At 41.3% G+C, this 26288-nt stretch overlaps 1 protein-coding gene across 6 annotated transcripts in view; it reads left to right on the top strand.

The window, feature by feature from the left end:
- Nucleotides 1–26288, top strand: part of e4f1 (E4F transcription factor 1) — a 67798-nt gene that overhangs the window by 27567 nt on the left and 13943 nt on the right. For all 6 annotated transcript variants that reach the window (XM_072268336.1, XM_072268339.1, XM_072268335.1 and 3 more), the window contains one exon: nt 23390–23495. In XM_072268336.1, coding sequence (XP_072124437.1) covers nt 23390–23495 — 106 coding nt within the window. The remainder of the gene's footprint in view (nt 1–23389; nt 23496–26288) is intronic.

Here is a 26288-nt window from a genome sequence, read left to right as displayed (position 1 = left end):
TGAATCTTCATAAACTTCTAAGAAAATAGAGGTACTGCTGGGCTTTCTTCATAATGGCACTCAAGTACTGGGCCCGGGACAGATCCAATAACCCCAAGTATAGCCTTGTTCCAAATATGGACACAAAAATGTTAATTTCTAAGGCAAGATAAGAGGGATAGACTTAACATCAAGGCAGCTGTTGTCTGCGTATATTGTCAAAAGTATAAAATAAGTTTATGTACAGAAGTAAATGGGAATTGGGGAAATTCTCCATTGGATTCATTGCTCAAACAAACAGTAGGGTAATGGTTATTGTTGATTAATCACCTGAGCTTCAAAGCATTGCTTCAGGGCATTTGTATGTGGTGCAACCCACACGCGTCGAGTCATAGAGCAATAGAACACAGCAGAGAAACTGGCTCTTCCGCTCTTCTAGTCCGTGCTGAGCTATTTGTCTGCCTAGTCCCATTGACCTGCACCTGAACCATAGCCCTCCATAACCTTACTATCCAAACTTCTCTTAAATGTTGACATAGAACCTGCATCCACCATTTCTGCTGGCAGCTCATTCTACACTCTCACCACCATCTGAGTGAAGAAATTCCCCCTCATGTTCCTCTTAAGCATTTCACCTTTTACCCTTAACCCATGTCCTCTAGTTGTAGACTCACCCAACCTCAGTGGGAAAAGCCTGCTTGCATGTACCCTATATATACCCCTCATGATTTTATATACCTCTATCAAATCTCCCCTCATTCTTCTGCGCTCTAGGGAATGAAGTCCTCACCTATTCAACTTTTCTCTATAACTCAGGCCATCAAGTCCTGGCAACATCCTTGTAAGTTTTTTCTGTACTTTTTCAGTCTTACTGTTATCTATCCTGTAGGTGGGTAACCACACAGTGCTCTAAATTAGGCCTCACCAACGTTTGATACAACTTCAATATAGCATCTCAACTTCTGTATTCAGTACTTCAATTTATGAAGGCCAGTGTGCCAAAAACTTCCTTTAAGTTCCTATCTACCTGTGACATCACTTTCGAGGAATTATGGACCTGTATTCCCAGATCTCTCTGTTGTACTGCACTCTTCGTTGCCCTATGACTTACCGTATATGTCCCACGTGTTTTCTTACCAATGTGCAACACCTCATACTTGTCTGCATTAAAATCCAGCTGCCGTTTTTCAGCTTATTTTTCCAGCTGGTCCAGCTCCCACTGCAAATTTTGAAAGTCTACTCCGCAGTCCACTACATCTACAATCTTGGTGACATCCGAAAATTTGCTGATCCAGTTTACCACACTATCATCCAGATTGTTGATATAGATGGCAAACAACGGACACAGCACTAATCCTTGCAATATCCAGTCACAGGTCTCCAGTCAGAGAGGCGACCATCTACAACTATTCTGACTTCTTCCACAAAGCCACTGTTTAATCCAATTTACTACCTCATCTTCAATGCCAAGCAACTGAACCTACTTAACCAAACTCCTTTGTCCATGTAGACAGCATCCACTACCTTGCCTTCATTCACTTTCCTGGTAATTTCCTTAAATAACTCTAAGATTGGTTAGCCATGACTTATTACACACAAAGCCATGCTGACTATGCCTAATTAGTCCCTGTCAGTCCAAATACACATATATCCTGTCCTTTAGAGTAGTTTCCAATAACTGATGTCAGGCTCACTGACCTATAATTTCCTAGTTTACTTTTAGAGCCTTTCTTAAACAGTGAAACAACATTAACCATCCTTCAATCCTCCGGTACCTCACCTGTCACCAAGGAAGTTTTAAATATCTCTGCTGGGGCCTCTGCAATTTCTGCACTACCCTCCCACGGGCTCCAAAGGAGCAACTTGTGAGGTCCTGGAGATTTATCCGCTCTTAATTTGCCTCAGGACAGCAAACACCACCTCCTCTGTAATCTGTATAGTGTCCATGGCCTTGGTGCTGTTTTGTCTCACTTCTATAGACTCTGTATCCATTTCCCGAGTAAATACAGAAGCAAAAAAGTCCATTTAGGATCTCCCTCAACTCTTTCGGTTCCATGAGGACCAGAAGACCAATTTTGATCCTTGCTATCCTTTTGTTCTTAGTCTTTGGAAACCCTTGAGATTCTCCTACACCTTGTCTACTAGAGCATTTTTTAGTCCTCCTGAAGTCCTTAAGTGTTCTTATGCATTTCTTGTACTCAATTACCCCATTTTCTCCTTCCTTCCTATACCTGCCATGCACCTCCATTTTCTTAACTAGGGCCTGAATATCTCTTGAAAACTGTTTCCTAAAACTGGTATCCTTGCCTTTTATTCGGACAGCAGCATACAAACTCTGTGCTCTCAAAATTTCACTTTTGAAAACACCCACCTTACCAAGTACAACTTTGGCAGAAAACAGCCTGTCCTAATCCACACTTGTCATATCCTTTCTGGTACCATCCAAATTGGCCTTTCTCCAATTTGGAATCTCAACCCAATGACCAAATCTATACTTCTCTATAATTATCTTGAAAGCATTATGATCACTAGATGCAAAGTGTTCCCCTACACAAACTTGTCACTTGTCACTTGTTTCCTATTAAGAGATCTGGTATTGTACTCTCTCTAGCTGGGGTCTTTATGTTCTGATTAATGAAACTTTCCTGAACACATTTGACAAACTATCCCATCTAGCTGTTTTACCATATGGAAGCCCCAGTCAATACGTGGAAAGTTAAAATTACCTAGTATCACAACTTTTTGGGTCTTGCAACAGTCTGTAATCTCTCTACAAATTTGCTCTTCTAAATCCTGTGGACTGTTGGGTGGTCTATAATATATCCCATTAACATGGTATTCCCTTTCCTATTCCTCAGTTCCACCCATATGGCCTCAGTAGAGGAGCTCTCTATATCTAGTCTGAGCAGTACTGTGACATTTTCCCTGTCCAGTAATGTCGTCCCTCCCCATTTAATCCCTCCCGCTCTATTATGTCTAAAACATCCCTGGAACATTGAGCTGCCAGTCCTGCTTGTTCTGCAACTGAATCTCACTAATAGCTATATTGTCATAATTCTACATGCTGATCTATGCCCTAAGCTCATCGCCTTTCCTACAACACCCCTTGCATTGAAATATACACAACTCAGAATATTAGTCTCACAATGCTCAACTTTTTTGATTAGGGATTATAAACCTCCATCCCCCATCAGAAAGGCCTCAAAACTCTCCGTTTCTTTCTGGACACCAGACGCAACCAGTTCCCCTCCACTATCACTCTACTCCATCTGGTGGAACTGGTTTTCACTCTCAATAATTTCTCCTTCGTCTCTTCCCACTTCCTTCAAACAAAAGGTGTAATCATGGGCACTCGCATGGGTCCCAGCTATGCCTCCCTGTTTGTCGGCTACATGGAACAGCCTACGCTATATTGATGACTGCATGAGTGCTGCTTCCTGCAGCCAAGGGGAGCTTGTCAACTTCGTCAGCTTTGCCTCGTGCTTCCACCCTGTTGTCATATTTACATGCCCGTTTCCGACACGGCCCTCCCCTTTCTCGATCTAGCTGTCTCTGGAGACAGCTTATTTATTCATATCTTTTATAAACCTACTGATTCACTTGGCTACCTCTTCCCATTCTGTTACTTGTAAAAATGCCATCCTCTTCTTGTAATTCCTCTGCCTCTGCTGTATCTGCTGTCAGGATGAGGCTTTTCTTTCCAGAACTAAGGAACTGTTCTCCTCCTTCAAAGAAAGGGGCTTCCCTTCCTCCACCATCAATGTTGCCCTCACCCTATCCACTCACCACCCGACCAGTGATAGGTGTCTCACCATTTCTCCTCACCTACCACCCCACCAACCTCGGCATCCAGCACATAATTCTGCTTAACTTCCACTATCTCCAATGGGATCCCATCACCAAGCAGATCTTTCCTTTCCCCACCCCATTGATCTCCCTCCTGGCACTTATCCTTGCAAGCAGAACAAGTAGTACACCTGCCCCTACACCTCCTCCCCCATGACCATTTAGGCCCCAAACAGTCCTTCCAGGTAAAGCAACACTTCACCAATGACTGTTTTGGGGTCACCTACTGTATCTGGTGCACCCAGTGTGGCCTCCTGTATATTAGTGAGACCTGACATAGATTAGAAGATCACCAAGCACCTATGCTCCATCTGCCAGAACCCAAAGCGCGATTTCCTGGTGGCCACCCATTTTAATTTACTTCCCATTCCCAATCTGACATGTCAGTGTATGGCCTCCTCTACTGCTGTGATGAGGCCACACTCAGGTTGGAGGAGAAGCAACATCTGTATTCCGTCTGGGTAGCCTCCAACCTGATGGCATGAACATCGATTTCTTGAACTTCTGGTAATTGACAACCACCCGCCCCCCTCACAATTCCTCATTCTCATTTTCCCCCTCTCACCTTACCTCCTTACTTGCCCATCACCTCCCTCTGCTGCTGTTCCCCCTTCCCTTCCTTTCATGGTCTTCTGTCCTCACCTATCAGAGTTCTTCTTCTCCAGCACTTTATCTCTTTCACTAATGGACTTCCCAGCTCTCTACTTCACCCCTCCCCCTCCCGATTTCACCTATCACCTTTTATCTTGGATTTTTTCCTCTACTCCCCCCATCTTCTTGATCTAACCGCATTTTTTTTTCTCCAGTCCTGATGAAGGGTTTTGGCCCAAAATGTCGACTGTTTAGTCTTTTTCATAAATGCTGGCCGACCTGCTGAGTTCCCTCCTGCATTTTGTGTGTGTTGCTTTTCATTTATGATTTTGTATGTAGACTTAATAACATCTTTCCCTATGGCTACTCCACTATCTGCTCTGGTGCTCAGGTTCCCATCCCCCTGCAACTCTAGTTTAAATCCTTCCCTCTGTGCAGCACTTGCAATCCTTCCCACAAGAATATTAGTTCCCCTCCATTTCAGGTGCAAACATCCCTTCTGTACAGGTCCCTCCTTCTCTGGAAGACAGCCCAACGGTCCAAAAATCTGAAGCCCTCCATCCTGCACCATAAGACCATAGGACATAGGAGCAGAATTAGGCCATTCAGCCCATTGAGTCTGCTCCACCATTCTTTCGTGGCTGATCCTGGATCTCACTCAACCCCATACACCTACCTTCTCACCATATCCTTTGATGCCCTGACCAATCAGCTTCTGCTTTATATATACCCACGGACTTGGCCTTCACCGCAGTCTGTGGCAGAGCATTCCACAGATTCACTACCCCCGGCTAAAAAAAATTCCAACTTACCTCTGTTCTAAAATGTCACCCCTCAATTTTGAGGCAGCGTCCTCTAGGTCTGGATACCCCCATCATAGGAAACATCTTTTCCACATCTGCTTTATCTTGTCCTTTCAACATTTCGTAGCTTTCAATGAGATCCCCCACATTCTTCTAAATTCCAGTGAGTACTGGCCCAAAGCTGCCAAACACTCGACATATGTTAACCCTTTCATTCTCAATGATCCTCGTGAATCTCCTCTGGACTCTGTCCAATGGCAACACATCTTTTCTGAGATATAGGCCCAAATCTGTTGACAATACTCCAAGTGCTTTCTGACTAGTGTCTTATAAAGGCTCAGCATTATCCCCTTGAAATAAATGCCAACATTGTATTTGCCTTCTTTACCACAGACTCAACCTGTAAATTAACTTTCTGGGAGTCTTGCATGAGGACTCCTAAGTCCCTTTACACTACAGATGTTTGAATTTTCTCCCTGTTTATACAGCAGTCTGCATCATTGTTCCCTTTACGAAAATGCATGATAATACATTTCTGGACACTGCTTTCCGTCTGCCACCTCTTTGCCCATTCTTCCAATCTATGCAAGTTGTCTAATTTGTCTAAATTATCTAAATTGTTGTCAGACAATGTGAAAAGTAGCGGTCCCAATACTGAGGAACAGCACTAGTCACTGGCAGCCAACCAGAAAATGCCCCTGTTATTCCTACTCACTGATACCTGCCCGTCAGTCATTCCTCTTTCCATGTCAGTATCCTTCCTGTAATGCCATAGGATTTTATCTTGTTAAGCAGCCTCATGTTTGGCACCTTATCAAATGCCTTCTGAAAATCTAAGTAAATGACATCCACTGCCTCTCCTTAGCCATGTTTTAAAATGTATGATCTTTCTATTTTTGGCCTCACAAGTATGTGTTGGGGGTAGCAATCTTGAGATCACAACCTGGAGGTCATATGCTTTAAATTGGCACCTAATTCCCTGAACTGATTTGGAGGACCTCATCACTCTTCCTACCCATGATTTTGGAACAGACGTGGATCACAACCTCTGACTGCTCAGCCTCCCACTTAACAATGCTGCGGACTTGATCCGAGATGCCCCTGACCTTGGCACCTGTGAGGCAACATATGAATTGGAAATCTTGTTCTCATTCACAGAACCTCCTATCTCTTCCCCTAGCCAGTAAATCCCCTATCACTACAGATGGCCTCTCCCCCCCCCCCCCCCCCCCACAACACCTTCTTTTCTGAGCCACAGAGCTGGACTCAGTGCTAGAGACCTGACCACTGTGGCCTACCTCTGCTAGTTCATACCCCCTACAGTATTCAAAGAGATATATCTGTTGTTGAGGGCAACAGCCACAGGCGTACTCTATACTGGCTGCCTAACTCCTTTCCCCTTCCTGACTGTCATGCAATTACCTGCGTCCTGCTTCTTAGGTGTAACTATCTCCCTGTATGTCCTCTTGATCAATTCTTCAGCTTCCAGAATGAACTGGAGTTTATCCAGCTCCATCTCCAATTTCTTTAACACAGTCTTTTAGAAGCTGGAGCTGAATGCACTTCTTGCAGATGTAGTTGTCCTTGCCTGTACCATCCTGCAAAAGGAGCATTCCACTATCCTGCCTGACATCCCCAACTTGGAATAAGAAAGAAAGAAAAATTAAATGAAAATATCTACCTGCCTCTCCTTACCAAAGCCTCAATGAGCCAAAGCCTGAACCTCCCACTCTAACACTGGCCCACTCTCACAATTGCTGCTCTGTTTAAACCAAACTACTTTTTATTGTCCCTTGCCAAATGCCTAATTTTATTTTAGATTATGAGTCCACGCAGTCCTCTTTTATTGTCATTTAGTAATGCATGCATTAAGAAATGATACAATGCTCCTCCAGTGTGATATCACAGAAACACAAGACAGACCAAGACTGAAAAACTGACAAAAACCACATAATTATAACATATAGTTACAACAGCGCAAGCAATACCGTAATTTGATAGAAGAACAGACCATGGGCACAATAAAAAAATAATCTCAAGGTCTCTCGAAGGTTCTAACATCTCACGCAGATGGTTGAAGGAAGAAAACTCTTCCTGCCATGAGCTTCCAGCGCCGCAAACTTGCCGATGCAGCATCCTGGAAGCACCCGACCACAGTGCGACTCTCAGTCCTTCCGAAAACTTCGATCCTCAGACCAGCCCTCCGACACCGAGTGCCATCTCTGCTGAGCGCTTCGACCCCAGCCCCGACTGCCAGCAACAGGCAAAGCCGAGGATTTGGGGCCTTCCCTCTGGAGATTCTTGATCGCACAGTAGCAGCGGCAGCGAACTGGGCATTGCAGAAGATTTCTCCAGATGTTCCTCCGTGCTTCTCACGTCCGTCTCCATCAAATCAGGATTGTGCACGGCCCCCTATTTAATAAATACGATATAATTTCACCGGAGAGGCCGCGCACACTGCGTTGTGTCACCACCTTCTCCTCCCTCCACAATCCAGCATCTGCTTGGAAATATAGCGCACCATTTCCCGACTACCCACGCACGCTTCTTTTCAACTCTCTCTCCAGCTATGCAATCCAATATCTTCCTCTTCCATTTCCTGTATGCCTCCCCTCAACACATACCCCACCCTCCAGATAGAACAGGAGTGCCCCTCATCTCCGCCCTATGACCCTACACATCCAATATACTACTCTCTGCAACTACTATCATCTCCAGTGGGATCCTGCCACCGGATGTATCTTACCCTTCTCTGCCCTTCTCTCTCTACTTTCCACAGGGATCACTCTCTCCTTGATTCCTATCCCTGCTCATTCTTCCTCACCAATTCTCCTCCAGGCAGTTGGCCCTGTAATAGTGCTAAGTGTTACACCTGCCCATAAAACAATTCCCTCACGCCCTTTCAGGGTCTTAAACAGTCCTTCCAGGTAAGACGGTCCTTTACATGTGAATCCATCGGTGTCGTGCATTGCATCTGGTGCTCCCACTATGGTCTGTTATACAGTGAGACCCTAAACAGATTGGGAATTGCTTTGTTTGAGCACCTTTGCACTATCCACCATACTTGCCAGGATCTGGTAGCCAGCTATTTTAATTCCCATTTCCCACTTCCACACTCACTGCCAAGTTGAGGCTAGACGCAGATCCCTTGTTCCATAGTTGACTGTCCCCTTCTATCAGATTGCATCTACTTCATCTCTTTATTACTTCCACAAACTACCTTCCAGCTTTTTGCATCATTCCCACTCACTTACCTATCACCTCCTTCTCACCCGTATTTACCTATCAGCCAGCAGCTCTTGCTCCTCCCCACCCCTTTATTTAAAATAGTAGCAATCTCATTTCTTTCTTTCCAGTCCTAATGAAGGGTCTCAACCTGAAAGGTGGACTGTCCATTTCCCTCCATAGATACTGCTTGATGAGTGCCTCTGCATCTGTCGTCTCTCTTGACCCAAACTATTTCCATTTGCATTATCAGTGAGCTTCCTTTCATCATGTTGTAAATTGGGACTCTGCTCAGGATTGCATACTATTTATTTTTAATTGCAACTTGTTTGAAACTGAAGTAGTCCATACCTGTATGCAGCAAGATGCAGGCAATATTGGCAACAAGTAACAAGTTCAGAAGTGGAAACTTGTCACCTGCAATTACCTTCGTTGAGTCCTTATAACATCAACATTCTGAAGGTTCGTCATTGACCACAAACTAAGCTGGATCAGTCACATAGCTGTTATGGCTGTAACAGGCTGGATATTCTGTAGTCCCAGATTTCCCTGGAATGTTTTCTTACTATTAACATGGTGAATATGAGGAGTATGATTAAAGTATTTTCCACTGTTCTGATGATTCAGATCCATGAAATTTGAAGCTGAAAACCATTCTGAATAAAATATTTTGCTTTGTTAGACCATAAGACATAGGAGCAGAATTAGACCATTTGGCCCATCAAGTCTGCTCCACCATTTAATCATGGCTGATCTTTTTTGTCCCTCCCTAGCTCCACTCCCTGGCCTTCTCTCCATAACCTTTGATGCCATGTCCAATCAAGAACCCAATGACCTGGCCTCCACAGCTGCCTGTGGTAATAAACTCCACAAATTCACCACCCTCTGGCTCCACATCTGTTTTAAATGGATGTCCCTCCATCCTGAGGCTGTGCCCTCTTGTCTTAGACTCCCCTACCATGGGAAACATCCTTTCCACATCTACTCTGTCTTGGCCTTTTCTTAGATGAGGAGCCCAGAACTGTTCACAATACTCAAGATGAGGCCTCACCAGTCCCTTATAAAGCCTCAGCATCACAATCATGCTCTTGTATTCTAGACCTCTTGAAATGAATGCTAACATTGCATTTGCCTTCCTCACCACTGATTCAACCTACAAGTTAACCTTTAGACCTTTAGGGTGTTCTGCAACAAGGACTGCTAAGTCCCTTTGCGTCTCAGATTTTTGGATTTTCTTCCCATTTAGAAAAGTTTGCACATTTATTTCTTCTACCAAAGCGCATGACCATGCATTTTCAACATTGTATTTCATTTGCCACTTTCTTGCCATTCTCCTAATCTGTCCGAGTCCTTCTCCAGCCTACCTATTTCATCAATGCTACCTGCCCCTCCACCAATCTTTGTATCATCTGCAAACTTGGCAACAAAGCCATCCTTTCCATCATCCAGCATAAAAAGAAGCGGTCCCAAAACTGACCTCTATGGAACACCACTAGTCACTGGCAGCCAACCAGAAAAGTATTCTTTTATTCTCATTCACTGCCTTCTACCATTCAGCCAATGCTCTAACCATGCCAGTAACTTTCCTCTAATACCATGGGCTCTTAAGTTGGTAAACAGCCTCATGTGTGGCACCTTGTCGAAGGCCTTCTGAAGGTCCAACTATATAACATCCACTGCATCCCCTTTATTTATCCTACGTGTAAGCTCCTCAAAGAATTCCAACAGGTTTGTCAGGCAAGATTTTCTCTTAAGGAAATCATGCTGACTTTGTCCTATCTTGTCCTGTGTCTCCAAGTACTCCATAACCTCATCCTTAACAACTGACTCTAACATCTTCCCAACCACTGAGCTCAAGCTAACTGATCTATAACTTCCTTCCTGCTGCCAACATCCTTTCTTAAAGAGGGAAGTGACATTTGCAATTTTCCAGTCCCCTGGCACCATGCCAGAGTTCAATGATTTTTGAAAGATCAATACAAAGGCCTCCACAATCTCTACCGCTACCTCTTTCAGACCTCTAGGGTGCAGTTCATCTGGCCTGAGTGACCTCAGCACCTTTAGATCTTTCAGCTTTTTGAGCACCTCCTCCCTTGTAATAGTAACTGCACCCTCTTCTCTTCCCTCGCACCCTTCAACATCTGGCACACTGCCAGTGTCTTCCACAGTGAAGACTGATAACAAAATGCTTATTTAATACATTTGCCATCTCTTTGTCGCCCATTATTATTTCTCCGGCCTCATTTTCTAGTAGTCCTATATCCAGGCTCATCTCTCTTTTATTTTTTACATACTTGGAAGTGCTTTTACTATTTACTTCGATATTGTTTGCTAGGTTATTTTATATTTCATTTTAACCTCCTAATGATTCTTTTAGTTGCTCTCTGTAGATTTTTAAAAGCTTCCCAATCCTCTATCTTCCTGCTAATTTTTGCGTTGTATGCCCTCTCTTTTGCTTTTACATTAGCTTTGACTTCCCTTGTCAGCTGCAGTTGTACTATTTTGCCATTTGAATATTTCTTTGCTTTTGGAATATGTTTATCCTGCACCTTCCTCATTTTTCCCACAAACTCACATCATTGCTGCTATGCTGTGTCAATCCTATGAATTGAGATATAACAATTGAGATATAACACTTTGAGTACTGTATCTGCTACCCTTTTTGATTCTGCATCTGTAATGTACTGATACTCACCCTGCTGGCTGCAATTTTGTCGTGTCATCTGCCTGCCCTTCCTGACAGATTGACTGCATGATATCTTTGCTTTTTTACCATCTGTCCTATCCTGAGTCCCTTCACTCCAGTTCCCAACCCCCTACCAAATTAGTTTAAAACCTCCCACCTCCCTAACAGCTATAACAAACTTGCCCGTCCCCCTTGGGTTCAGGTGCAATCTATCACTTTTGAACAGGTCATACCTCCCCCAGAAGAGATCCCAGTGATGCAAGACCCTGAAGCCCTGTCCTCTGTAGCAGCTTCTCAGCCTCGCATTGATCTGCCAGATCGACCTCTTTCTACCCTCACTAGCACATGGCACAGGCAGCAATCTAGAAATTACTACCCAGAAGGTCCTGCTTCTCAGCTTTCTACCTAGCTCTGTAAATTCCCTTTTCTGGACCTCTTTGCTTTTCCTTCCTATGTTATTGGTACCAATGTGTACCAAGACATCTGGCTGCTCTTCCTCCCTCCAAAATGCTGTGAACGCGATCCAAGACGTCCCTGACCCTGGCACCAGGGAGGCAACATACCATTTCGGTGTCCTGCTCACATCCACAGAATCTCCTGTCTGTTCCCCTGATTATTGAGTCCGCTATCACTACTGCTCCCCTCTTCTCCCTCTTTCCCTTCTACACAATGGACCTATGTTCAGTGCCAGTAACCTGCACTCCATGGCATTCCCCTGGGAGTCATCCCCACAACAGTATCCAAAAGGGTATACTTACTGTTGAGGGGAATGGCCACACAGGTGCTCTGTGCCAACTGCCGATTCACATTTCTACTTCTCCTGACAGTCACCCAGCTACTCACCTCCTGCAACTTTGGGGTGACTCTGGGTCTCCAAGGACTTCAACATCCAGCATGAACAACAGACAACAGCCATTTACTACATTAGGTACAATAAGAGATGGAAAAAAAAAAGGGAACTTTAACAGAAGCTTACCTAGAGCAAGCACCTCTTTTGAGCGGCAGCCTCCTTTGAGCTAAAGCCTGATGTTGCTACTCTCACCACTGGCCTACTCACAACAGTGTTAGCACCCCATTCACTCCCTCCCGCATTGGCAAAGCACAGCTGCAGTGTGTACCATTTAATGTCAGAGAAATGTATACAATATACATCCTGAAATGCTTTTTCTTCACAACCATCCATGAAAACAGAGGAGTTCCCCAAAGAATGAATGACGGTTAAATGTTAGTACCCCACCCAAGTCCCCTCCAGCTCCCCTCCCGCACGTAAACAGCGGCAAACAACGATTCCCCCTCCCACCACTGGCAAAAAAAAACATCGGCACCTGCCACCAAGCACTCAAACGTGCAACAAAAGCAACAGCAAAGACACAGACTTGCAGTGCTCTAAAGACTACGCGTTCACCTGGTATTCGGCATACCACAGGTTCTCTCTCTCCCTAATAAAGGAGAAAGAGATGTCTCCATTTCACAGCGAAAGGGGAAACATAACAAACAACTCGCTGGTTTACTATGTTAAAAGTCCGTTGCGTTGCTTTTTCCAAGTTCTGTGCCCAAAGATTTCAGGTCTCTGGGTACACAAACAAAGATCTTCAGGCTTCCACAACACACTGGTCTAGGACACCGACCTTCAATCCGCCCGTCTCCGGAGCCCTGAGATCCTAGACCTCCAAATGTGAGCTGAACTCTTAGGCTGTGGCCTTGGCATGTTAGATAACGGCCAGTCGTGACACCCCGAGAGCAGGCCCCATTCCTGCAAAGAACCAAAGTCAGCGTGCAGCACAAGCTGGAAATAGACTACAGGTTCCCTTCCAAGTCATATTGCTGTTTTACTTTTTCCTCTTCATTGCTGATTCTAAATCTTGGAACTCTCTACCCAAGAGCATTATGTGTGTATGTTCAAAAGCACTACAACAGTTCAAGAAAGTGGCTCATTCACATTCTAGAAGAAAATTACAAATGCCCGGTAGATGCAGGCCTTGCTTGTGTTAACCTTTTCCGGTAAGGCATAAGAAAGTAAACTTGTTTGATTAGTGTAGTTATCTGATTGGGAATGGATTTGATTTATTTGTGACACTGCCTTCATAAAGGATCATCAACCTGAAATTTAACTCTGTTCCTATCTCCACAGGCTCTGTCTTATTTAGCTTTTTCCAGCATTTTCTATTTCAAATGCAGTGCCTGATTATGATGTGTTACTGTACATAAACCAAAGGGTAAAACAGTTTGAAGGATAAACATCTTTCTTTGTCTCTAAGTTGAGCTGCTAAGCTCTAATGCAGTGTCATTGTATGTTGTATACATCTGCTGCAGTGATATTTTCCAGTGTTTAAGAGCCATGCTACTGTGTTTGAAAGTCTTTGCTTTTAACAGATGTGGCCCAGGCTTTGCACTTTCCTTCTTAATGTATTTTAGGAGCATCTTTCCACATCGATCACAGATGATGTTTATCTCAAACACTATTGGCAATATTTCAGAATTTATAATTTGGATAAGAGAAGCTTTCTGGCATCCTTGAGATCCTAGACATTATATGTACGTCTGCTTCTTGTTTTATGCTCTGGTTTTGATGTTGATATTTTTATTTTGTTATAATATAAAATAGCACAGCATAGAAATGGGCACTTTGAGCCCACCTTGTCCATGCCAACTGTGAGACGTATCTGCACTAATCCATTCGCCTGCATTAGAACTGTATCCCTACCCGTACCTTTTAAATGTTGTACCTACCTCTATCATCTCCTCTGGCTGTTTCTTCCAGATGTTTACCACTCTGTATGAAAATCATACTGCTCAGATCTCCCTTACCTTTTTTCCCTCAAGTTCTCGACTCCCTTGAACTGGGAAAAATATTCTGACTATCCTATCTATGCTCCTCAAATTTTATAAACTTCCATAAGGTTAAACCCCAGTGTTCTGTGTTCCAGTGAGAATAATCACAACCTATCAAAACTGCCATTTTAATTCCAGTCAACATCCTAGTGATCTCTTCTACCCGTCTTTATTACTAACATTTTCTTACTGTAGTGTGGTGACCAAAATTGTATATGATACTCTTAAGTGCAATCTAACAGCTGCAACGTAATGTCCAAGCTGTTATACGCAATGCATTAAACTATGAAGGCAAGCCCTTCTTCACTACTCTGTTCACCTGCGTCAACACGTTCAGAGAGCTATGGACTTCCACCCCAAGGTTGTGGTACATAAATGCCCCTAATGTCCCTGCCATTAGGAGCATTGACCAACCAGAATTTAACCAGTTTTTTTTTTATTCCCTATGAAGTTTTATAGCACAGGTCATGTACAAAACTGCAGGAGGTAGACTCTACAGGATTTACCACAACAAAAATTGCCACAGCCTCCTCAGCAGAGCCTCCCAACTACCAGCACCATGCACCTATAAGGACATAATGACTTTTAATTTGCCACTTATTCTTTACCAGTCTGATTTGGAGATACCGTGCTCTTCTTTCATTATTTTTAGGTCAAAGACTCTAATGACCCTCTCTAGCAGTAATGTGCAAGTTGCAGCAGCTTAGAAAGGTCACCCAGCATCATCTTATTAAGGGGCAACTAGAGATAAACATTTAAACAGTTAACCTAGCCAGCAGCATTCACATCTAGATAATGGCTGTTCTTCAATGGTTTTTACACTTCACTGTTGAATAATATAATGCTTTCTTGTTCAGGTAATATCTAAAGCAATACCATGCATTCAGTAAGCCCTTGCACGCACAAATTTAATTAGTCTGGAAATTTTCTCTTCATTTTCTTTCTTTTTAAATCTTTTTATTGAATAAGTATACAAAAAGGTAAGCCATATAGGCACTAATACACTGTTAGAATATAATAAAATTACAGGAGATATTAATACAGAAAAAAAGTGATACAAACAATGTAATTTAAACATAACATACTAAGGTAACATAATAGTATACTAATTTTATATATATATATACCAATAGAGAAAAGGAAAAAAAAACCCCAAAAAAAACCCACCGTGCAACTAAACTAAAAGCAAAGCAAAGCAATGGGCTAACTTGGAACCAAGTAGAGTTAAAGAACTTAAAATCACGACCTCAAACCCGACCTCCATTAAAAACAATAAAAAAAAAACAAGAAGGGTATATAAATATGGAGCAAAAAAGAGAAGAAAAAAAATTACATTAAATGAAAATATTGAATAAAAGATCTCCAGGTCTGTTCAAATTTAAGTGAGGAATCATAAAGATTACTTCTAATTTTCTCCAAATTCAAGCATAATATCGTCTGAGAAAACCCAAAAAAGGTGGTTGGAGCATTAAGCTCTTTCCAATGTCGTAAGATACATCTTTTCGCCATTAAAGTAAGAAATGCGATCATTCTACGGGCTGAAGGAGAAAGATTACTGGAAATTTTAGGTAGTCCAAAGATAGCCGTAATAGGGTGAGGAGAGATATCTATATTCAATACCTTTGAGATAATATTAAAAATGTCTCTCCAAAAAGTTTCCAGAGTAGGACAAGACCAAAACATATGAGTTAAAGAGGCTATCTGCCCCGGACATCTATCACAAAAAGGATTAATATGAGAATAAAAGCGAGCTAATTTATCTTTGGACATATGTGCTCTATGAACAACTTTAAATTGAATTAGGGAATGTTTAGCACAGATAGAGGAAGTATTGACTAATTGTAAAATCTGCCCCCAGTCATCCACGGAAATGATAGAACCCAATTCCTGTTCCCAATCTGACCTAATCTTATCAAATGGAGCTTTCCTAAGTTTCATAATAATATTATAAATCATAGCTGATGCACCTTTCTGACATGGATTAATTATAGTATCTAAAATGTATGCAGGAGGAAGCATTGGAAAGGAAGAAAGTATAGTACTTAGGAAGTTTCTAACTTGTAGATATCTAAAAAAATGTATTCTTGATAAATTATGTTTGTTAGATAATTGTTCAAAAGACATAAGGGAACCATCTGAAAATAAATCCAAAAACCGTGAAATACCCTTAGTCTTCCAAATTTGAAAAGCACGATCTGTAAAAGAGGGAGGAAAAAATATGTTACCTAAAATAGGAAACGCTAGCCCAAATTGGTTAAGATCAAATTTTCTGAATTGAAACCAAATACGTAAGGTATATTTAACTATCGGGTTAGATACCTGTTTGAGGCGTTTCAAATCAAAAGGAAGAGAGGAACCTAAAATAAGAGCCAAGTGTATAGCCCTGAACAGATTGTAATTCCAATGCTACCCATTTGGGAATGGATAGTATATCCTGGTCAAGTAACCAAAATTTCATATGTTGAATATTAATTGCCCAATAATAGAATCTAAAGTTAGGTAATGCTAAACCTCCATCTCTCTTAGCTTTCTGTAAATGTATTTTACCCAGTCTCGGGTTTTTATTTTGCCAAATAAATGAAGAAATTTTTGAGTCAGCTTTATCAAAAAAAGATTTTGGAACAAAAATCGGTAATGCCTGAAATATATATAAAAATTTTGGCAGAAAAAACATCTTAACTGCATTAATACGACCAATCAAAGTTAAATATAAAGGAAACCATTTAGATGAAAGTTAAATAATATGGTCAATTAAGGGTAAAAAGTTAATCTTAAATCTTTGTGTTTACAAGTAATTTTAATCCCAAGATATGAAAAATAATTATTAATCAATTTAAATGGAAAGTTATGATATAAGGGAAGTTGTTTATTAATCGGGAAAAGTTCACTCTTACTAAGATTTAATTTATAACCTGAAAAGAGACTAAATTGTGCTAATAACTCTAAAGCAGCAGAGATAGATTTTTGAGGATTAGAAATATAGAAAAGTAAGTCATCAGCATAGAGTGATATTTTATGGGACTTTAAGCCCCGAGTTATCCCAGTAATATTTGGAGATTCTCGAATGGCAATTGTAAGAGGTTCTAATGCAATATCAAATAATAAAGGACTAAGAGGACAACCTTGTTGAGTACCTCGAAAAATAGGGAAAAAAGGTGAGCTTAAAGAGTTAGTACGGACCGAGGCCACAGGAGAATGATATAACAGTTTGATCCAGGACATAAATTTCGAGCTAAAATTAAACATTTCAAGCACCTTAAATAAGTAAGGCCATTCTACTCTATCAAAAGCTTTCTCAGCATCTAAAGAGATAACACACTCAGGAACATTTTGTGAGGGGGTATAAACAATATTTAACAGTGTGCGAATGTTATAAAAAGAGTAACGACCTTTAATAAAACCCATTTGGTCTTTCGAAATAATAAAAGGAAGTACTTTTTCTAATCTGTTTGCTAATAACTTAGAAAAAATTTTAGAATCAACATTTAATAAAGATATTGGTCAATAAGATGCACATTGAGCAGGATCTTTATCCTTCTTTAATATTAGAGAGATTGACGCCCTATTGAAAGATTCCGGAAGTTTACCAAGTTTTAATGAAGCCTCGAAAACCCTACAGAACCAAGGGATTAATGAAGGTGCAAAACATTTAGAAAATTCTACGGTAAACCCATCAGGGCCAGGAGCTTTCCCCAGGTTCATAGAGGAAATAACATTCTTAATCTCATCAGTGGTAATGGGAGTATCTAGCATAGAAGACATATCCTGTGAAATCTCAGGGAAGTCTAGGGTATCTAAAAAATCATTCATATATTTAGAGTCTCGAGGAGACTCTGATTGATATAAGGGAGAATAAAAATCAAAGGTTTGATTAATCCCCGCATGATCAAGTATCAGTCGATCATTTTGATTATAAATCTGATTAATTTGAGATTTAGCATAATTAGACTTCAATTGGTTAGCCAACAGTTTGCCAATTTTGTCACTGTGTACATAAAATTCACTTCTTGTTTTCTTTAATTGGTTTACAATCGAGGACGAAAGTAATAAACTGTGTTCCATTTGAAGTTCAGTTCTTTGTTTATATAACTCCTCAGAAGGAGCTGTAACATATTTCTGATCAATTTCCTTAATCTTGTCCACAATTACCAACTCCTCCTGCTTCAGCTTCTTCCTCAAAGCAGCAGAATACGAGATAATCTGACCACGAATATAAGCTTTAAAAGTATCCCAAAGAATGTTCACAGAAATATCCTCTGTATAGTTGATTGTAAAAAAAAGATCAATCTGTTCATTCATAAATTTAACAAAGTCCGAATCCTGAAGCAACAGCGAATTAAAACGCCATTGTCTATTATTTTGTGTATTGGCCTGAATTTTAACAGAAAGTGGAGCATGATCCGAAATGGTTATAGAGTCATAATCACATTTAATCACTGAAGAAATAAGATGAGAGTCAATGAAGAAATAATCAATTCTTGAATAGGAATGGTGAACGTGAAAAAAAAGAAAAATCTTTTTCCTGAGGATGCAAAAAACGCCAAATGTCCGTCGACCCAGAATCAGAGAGGAACGAATTAATCAAAGTTGCAGATTTATTAGGTAAGGTCTGTAGAGGAGCCGAACGGTCCAAAGCTGGAGATAAACAGGTATTAAGATCTCCGCCCCAGATCAATGAAAACTCATTCAAATTCGGGAACTGATTGAATAATGATTTATAAAATTCCGGATAGTCCATATTAGGAGCATAAACATTAACCAAAGCTACCTTTTTATTAAATAGTAGACCACTAACCAGTAGAAATCTACCATTGGGATCAGGGATAATATCATGTTGTATTAAAGTAACTGAGGAGTCTATAAAAATAGAGATGCCTCGAATCTTAGCGTTAGAGTTCGAATGAAACTGTTGGTCCTTCCAGAATTTTAAAAAACGTAGTCTGTCCCCCCTCCCCACATGGGTCTCTTGTAAAAATAGAATTTGTGCTTTAAATCTCGGAACATTTTAAAAACTTTTTTCCTTTTAATAGGATGGTTAAGACCATTAGTATTCCAGGAGACAAAATTAATAATAGACTCCATAAACCCTAAAGTCAACCCGCAAAAAGGAGGATTGACGATAGGCTCGACCCACGAACCTGGAAAGGGAACAGAACAAATAAGAGATACCGGGAAGGAGAACGCAACCAATACTTCAATAGTGTACATAGCCCAAGAAGAAAGAAACTAAAACGTGAAGCCCCTCCCACCACCCCCCACCCCATGACCCCAAGGCTAAATCTAAAACAGACCAGCCAGAAAGAAGCAAGCACTAAAACTACCCCCATGACTTCCGATAGACGCTCCCTAAAAAAAAGTGTAAATATAAAAAAGATCAGCTAGTTATAAAACAGTAAAAGAATAAAACAAGTAAATCAATTAAAACAAACACTTAATATAACAAAGAAAAAGCCAGAAAATTTAAAAAAACTGCAACAAACCCCAGACCCTATGAATAAACAAAAAAAGAAATGAAAATATTAACATAAACTAGCTATGAAAACCTACAAAAAGAAGTAGATTTAAAAACTACAAAATTTAAGGCCTCAAAGGAAATACGTAGAATGACGCTGAGGGAATAACCACCCAGAATCCCCTGGGAAAAAGAAAGGAATGACGCAGATAGAAAGAAAGGAATGACGCAGATAGAAAGAAAGTTTAGCAGCCATATTAATTAATCAAAAATAAACTTTTCTGCCCATATAAGGCAAAAAAAAATTAAGGCCGACAGATTCACAACCTCCGATCAAACGGAGATAGTTAAAGATTACGATTAAGATGTTGAAGGTGAAAATTGATCCAGATAACTCTGGGCATCCAATGGAGATTTAAAAAAACGGAGGGCTCCATCCAACGTACGGATCCTTAGACGTGCTGGGTAAAGCAGCGCTGGTTTTAAATCTTTAAATTTTAAATCCTTATATACTTCCATCCCCCATCAGGAAGGTCTTAAAGCTCTACGCTTCTTTTTGGATTCCAGACCTAATCAGTTCCCCTCTACCACCACTCTGCTCCGTCTAGCGGAATTAGCCCTTACTCTTAATAATTTCTCCTTTGGCTCCTCCCACTTCCTCCAAACTAAAGGTGTAGCTATGGGCACCCGTATGGGTCCTAGCTATGCCTGCCTTTTTGTTGGGTTTGTGCAACAATCTATGTTCTGTGCCTATTCTGGTATCTGTCCCCCACTTTTCCTTCGCTACATCGATGACTGCATTGGCGCTGCTTCCTGCACACATGCAGAACTTGTTGACTTTATTAACTTTGCCTCCAACTTTCACCCTGCCCTCAAGTTTACCTGGTCCATTTCCGACACCTCCCTCCCCTTTCTAGATCTTTCTGTCTCTGTCTCTGGAGACAGCTTATCCACTGATGTCTACTATAAGCCTACTGACTCTCACAGCTATCTGGACTATTCCTCTTCTCACCCTGTCTCTTGCAAAAACGCCATCCCCTTCTCGCAATTCCTCCGTGTCCGCCGCATCTGCTCTCAGGATGAGGCTTTTCATTCTAGGACGAGGGAGATGTCTTCCTTTTTTAAAGAAAGGGGCTTCCCTTCCTCCACTATCAACTCTGCTCTTAAACGCATCTCCCCCATTTCACGTACATCTGCTCTCACTCCATCCTCTCGCCACCCCACTAGGAATAGGGTTCCCCTGGTCCTCACCTACCACCCCACCAGCCTCCGGGTCCAACATATTATTCTCCGTAACTTCCGCCACCTCCAACGGGATCCCACCACTAAGCACATCTTTCCCTCCCCCCCTCTCTCTGCATTCCGCAGGGATCGCTCCCTAGGTGACTCCCTTGTTCATTCGTCCCCCCCATCCCTCCCCACTGATCTCCCTCCTGGCACTTATCCGTGTAAGTGGAACAAGTGCTACACATGCCCTTACACTTCCTCCCTTACCACCATTCAGGGCCCCAAACAGTCCTTCCAGGTGAGGCAACACTTCACCTGTGAGTCGACTGGGGTGATATACTGCGTCCGGTGCTCCCGATGTGGCCTTTTATATATTGGCGAGACCCGACGCAGACTGGGAGACCGCTTTGCTGAACATCTACGCTCTGTCCGCCAGAGAAAGCAGGATCTCCCAGTGGCCACACATTTTAATTCCACATCCCATTCCCATTCTGACATGTCCATCCACGGCCTCCTCTACTGTATAGATGAAGCCACACTCAGGTTGGAGGAACAACACCTTATATTCCGTCTGGGTAGCCTCCAACCTGATGGCATGAACATCGACTTCTCTAACTTCCGCTAAGGCCCCACCTCCCCCTCGTACCCCATCTGTTACTCATTTTTATGCACACATTCTTTCTCTCACTCTCCTTTTTCTCCCTCTGTCCCTCTGAATATACCTCTTGCCCATCCTCTGGGTCCCCCCCCCTTGTCTTTCTTCCCAGACCTCCTGTCCCATGATCCTCTCGTATCCCCTTTTGCCTATCACCTGTCCAGCTCTTAGCTCCATCCCTCCCCCTCCTGTCTTCCCCTATCATTTTGGATCTCCCCCTCCCCCTCCAACTTGCAAATCCCTTACTCACTCTTCCTTCAGTTAGTCCTGACGAAGGGTCTCGGCCTGAAACGTCGACTGCACCTCTTCCTACAGATGCTGCCTGGCCTGCTGCGTTCACCAGCAACTTTGATGTGTGTTGCTTGAATTTCCAGCATCTGCAGAATTCCTGTTGTCTGGTTTTAAATCCTTCTTGTAGAGTTCCGACATCACAGATCTGTAACGAACCCGTTGATCCCGAACTGGTTTACTGAAATCCTCCACGAATCGGAAATTAAGATCCAAAAAATCAATGTAACCTTTAGATCGAACGAATCGAAACAGTTTCTCCTTGTCTTGAAAGTAATGAAAACGTAAGATGACATGTCGAGGTTTATCTGACTTAGACGAGTATGATGGAACTCTGTGAGTCTGATCCAATAACGGTGGTTGGTCAGGAAATACAGTAGGAAATGCATCTTTTAAAAGTTGAGAAAAAAACTTCATAGGGTTGTCAGATTCCACAGCTTCACGCACACCAATCATTCGAAGATTCTGTCGTCGCATTCTGGATTCTAAGTCAGAGTTTTTAAAGGTCAGAAAGTCAAGTTTTTTCTTTGTTATAGTAATTGTTTCTTCAATTTTCCTCATCTTGAGTTCATTTTGTTGCGTGGATTTTTGAAGATTAGATATAGCCGACTGATGTTGAATTGGCAATTTTCTGGAAATTAATTGAAATTTCCGAACGAATCAGTTCCGTAATAGAGGTTGAAATTTCCCTTTGAATTAGATCTGATATAGCTTTCAAAGTCACCGGTGGTTCAGTCGGAGGAAGATCGGTACCTTTCGGTCTGACCGGAGGTTTGCCGTCTTTCCCATTTTTTCCATTCTTAGACATAGCAGACCTTAAGAACATCCGATTATCAAAGAACCCAATTTATTTCAAAGTATTGTAAAAGTCGATGCCTTAATGGTTAGTTAAAATATAGCTGATCATAAGAAAAAAAACTCAGAGGTAATGGAGCGAGTCAAGAACACGACTTCACTCCATGAGCTCTACCAGAAGTCCCCCGAAATTTTCTCTTTGTTTTGTTGAAATTCTATTAATTTTTTTGAAACATCACTTGGCCTTGTCTGCTGCAGTAAAACTACATTCAGTGTCTCATGTTTGTTCAAATAAATAGTTTCTGATTCTTGATAGCAGTTTGTTACAACCAAAGATGAGATTTGTATTTTTCCGGGTCTTGGTTTGTGGTTTTGAGCAGGGAATCTGTAGGGTTTCCACATTTCATTCAATGGTATATATTCAGTAAGATTTTCTTCATTATGCCTTGATCCAGTGGTGAATCTGGGAAGAAGTCCTTAAGAGTTCCTTCTTCACCAAATCCCTCCGTGGAGTGATGAGATGAAGCCCAGAAATAGAGGGTAGAATCTGATAGTCAAGTATGCTTTACACTTGTATTTTTTTCCTCAAGATGTGGCTACACTGTCATGGCCAGAATTTATTACCCATTCCTAATTGCCCTTGAACTGGATTGTTTGCTTGGCTATTTAGGAAACCAATTAAAGTCAAATGTATTGTGGTAAATATAGAATCAAACTTGGGTCAATCACATAACATTTCCAACAACTGATTCTTTCCTAAATGAGATTATCAAACAGATTTTTATTAACAACAGTTCTATGGTTTTGCAGTTGCTGCATCTGATTTTTATTTCAGATGTAACAAAAGCTGAGTTAACTTGCTCTAACTTTCCTGATACTTTGAAGAGAATTTAAATTGTATTTCTAGATTGTTTATCCAGATTACGATTAGCAGTCCAGTAACACAAACATCATGCTACTGTTCCATATTTTATGAGCTACGAATTAAATGTTATGTTTTTCATATGTAGGCAGACTTTAAAAGTGATAGCAATTGCAAACAGTTCAAGTGCCCTCACTGCAGTCGGGTGTTCCGCGGATCTAGCTATTTGCGCCTGCACATTAAAGCCCATTTAGGTAAGTGGACCAGTTATGTGAGTCATGAATTTATCTCAGTTTCATAATTGTTTACATTAATGTTTCTCTTCCCAACAACAATAAACAACACTGTGATGTAATAAATTTCACGGGAGCTTTGTAGAGTGCAAAATCCTTGGAGGATCACCACATGGGGATCTCTGAAACATCTAAAGCACACTTGTGCATTAAATGCAGTATGAGTAGCTTTCCTTCATTCACCATTTCTACTTCATTTCATATCTTTTTCCAGCAACACACCAAGCTAGTTCTCTGTTTCTCTGGAAGCTGTACCATTCTGATTCTTTTTCTTGCTAACCTCTTCAGTTCTCTCATGCATGAATTGGGATTTATGTACTGCATGTTGAGAGATTGAACTGCATCAATATGATTAATTCCTTCAATAAGATCACTGCCCATGGGCAGGGAAGTCCAGAGATTCACCACTGAGAGATATAGTATCCATTGCCTCTCAAACTATATCCATTAACTCCTTTAATGTTTTGAATATAGTGCGGGAGTGAACATTTATAGCCCATCTGGACAGGAAATTCCAAAAATTCGTCCCCCTTTTTGAGAAGATTTTTTCATATCTGTCCTGAATAGCTTTTATTTTGAGACTGTGACACTAGACAAACCATTCATATAAAACATTAGCTCTTCATCCACTCTCACATGTCCTGTAAGAACTTAGCTGGTTTTAGGAGGCTATCTCTCCTAAACTCTGCAGAGTTTGTTCTGCTTAATCCCTCCTCACATGGCAAATTCTGGTACTCAATCTGCCTTTATTGCAAGTATATGCTATCTTAGGGAGGAAGACCAAACACGTACAAAACATTTTACATGCAATTTTACCAGGGCACTATATGATTTAAACAGAGCGTCCTTACTCTTATACTCAAATCTTCATGCATTAAAGCCCAGTTTGCCTTCTTAATTGTTTGGTATACCTGAATATTAATCCCCAATGCACCCCCTCATAACCCACACTTGTATCATTGGTATATGTTGTACTTGATTCCCTCATCCAAACACTGATATTGATTGCACAGCTGAGCCCCAGTGCTGATCCCAGTGGCACTTCACTAATTACAGATTCACAACCCAACAATGGTCCATTTATTCCAACTTTATTTGCTGTCCACCAATCGGTCTTCAATCTACACCAGTAGTGTGCACTGTTTAATTATCCTTTGTGTGGTACCTTGTTGAAAGATTTCTGAAGTCCAAGTATATCTATGTTGTCATTCACAGAAAAATCTCAAAATTAAGTTTTGCTTTCATAAGTTCCTAGTGACTCTGTCCAATCGTTGATATGTTCTTCAGTGCCTCTTTACTGGATCATAAATATACGATTTCAATATTTCGCTTAATACTGGCATCAGAATAAAGTGTTTAGAGTTCTAGGTAAATACAACATGGTGATTAAAAACAAAATTAGTTTTCCCATCTCCTGTCTCAGAATCACTTCTCCTACCCGCTCCTTACTCAGTTCTTTCTCTGTACTGCTTCTTGTTCATCTCTAATTTTAATTATCCCACTATTGATAACCATGCCATCAGCTGCCAAACCCTTGTCCCTGGAATGACTTGACTGGATGTTGCTTTTCCACTTGTCTTTTAAGGTCATCCTGAAACCCACCTTGCTGACTGAGTCTTGTAATGTCCTCATGCTGGGTGTTGCTTATTATAAAATTATGTTTAATTATCACTGTCAGAATGTTTTGCTACAATTACAAAGTTAGAACATACAGTACAGTACAGGCCCTTCAGCCCATGATGTGCTTTTAACCTACTCGTAAGATCAGTCTAACCCTTTCCAAATAGCCCTTCAGTTTTCTTTTACCCATGTGCCTATCTAGGATTCCCTAATGTACCTGCCTCTGCCACAACCCCCGCAGGGTGTTCCAAATGCCCACTATCAAAAAGCCTACCTCTAACATCCCCACTATACTTCCCTCCAATCACCTTAAAATTATGCCTCCTTGTATTGGCTGAATGTACTGGAAAATGCTGGAAGTACTCAGCAGGTCAGGCTGCATCTGTGGGAAGAGGAATAAGAGTTGCTCATTATCATTGAGTTCTTATGAAGGTTTTTAGATCTTTTTCTCTTACCACAGAGTATGTCCAGCAGTTTCTGCGTTTACTTTAGATTTCTATAATCTGCATTTTTATTTGGTTTATACTAGTTAATAACAGGTTATTTAATAAAATCCCCATAGTCAAGAATGAATTATGTGGGACTTTCTGTCCTACCATAACTCTTATTCTGAGTTGCCTGTCGCCAAGCTTTTACTTCACCTGGTACCCTGTGTCTGATGATTTTATTAAGGGTATACTTGGATCAGACAAATCTTGTGAGGAAATATTGGACAAGCCATGCCTGTATCCAATGGAATTTCAAAGATTGAAGGAGGCGATTGATATATATATGATCCTGAGGGTTTTTGACGGGTGGATGTGGAGAAGATTTTTTCTCTTGTGAGAGAATCTGGAACTAGGGTCACGTGTAAAGTAAGGGATCGCCCATTGATGGGATGGCATTTTCTCTGAGTGCTGTATCTTGGAAACCCAGATTTCGTACCAAACATCTCCATTTGATCACTAACCCCCAACCCTAGTGTCTGGTAATTAACATTTATTGCAGTGAGCTTTCCTGGAACTTTTAAGTTTTGTACAACAACATGTTTACTGTTCTCTAGCTGCTTCCTTTAAAACCATCATAGTGTCTTGCCTGCCTTGTGTCCCATAAGATTTTCCGTGACTAGTTCCTTGTTCTTCCATGCTGTTTGAA

Source organism: Mobula birostris, chromosome 9, assembly GCF_030028105.1.
Source record: "Mobula birostris isolate sMobBir1 chromosome 9, sMobBir1.hap1, whole genome shotgun sequence".
Classification (NCBI taxonomy): Eukaryota; Metazoa; Chordata; class Chondrichthyes; order Myliobatiformes; family Myliobatidae; genus Mobula; species Mobula birostris.
Note: the sequence above shows the minus strand (reverse complement) of the source record. Positions and strands in the feature narration are given on the sequence as shown.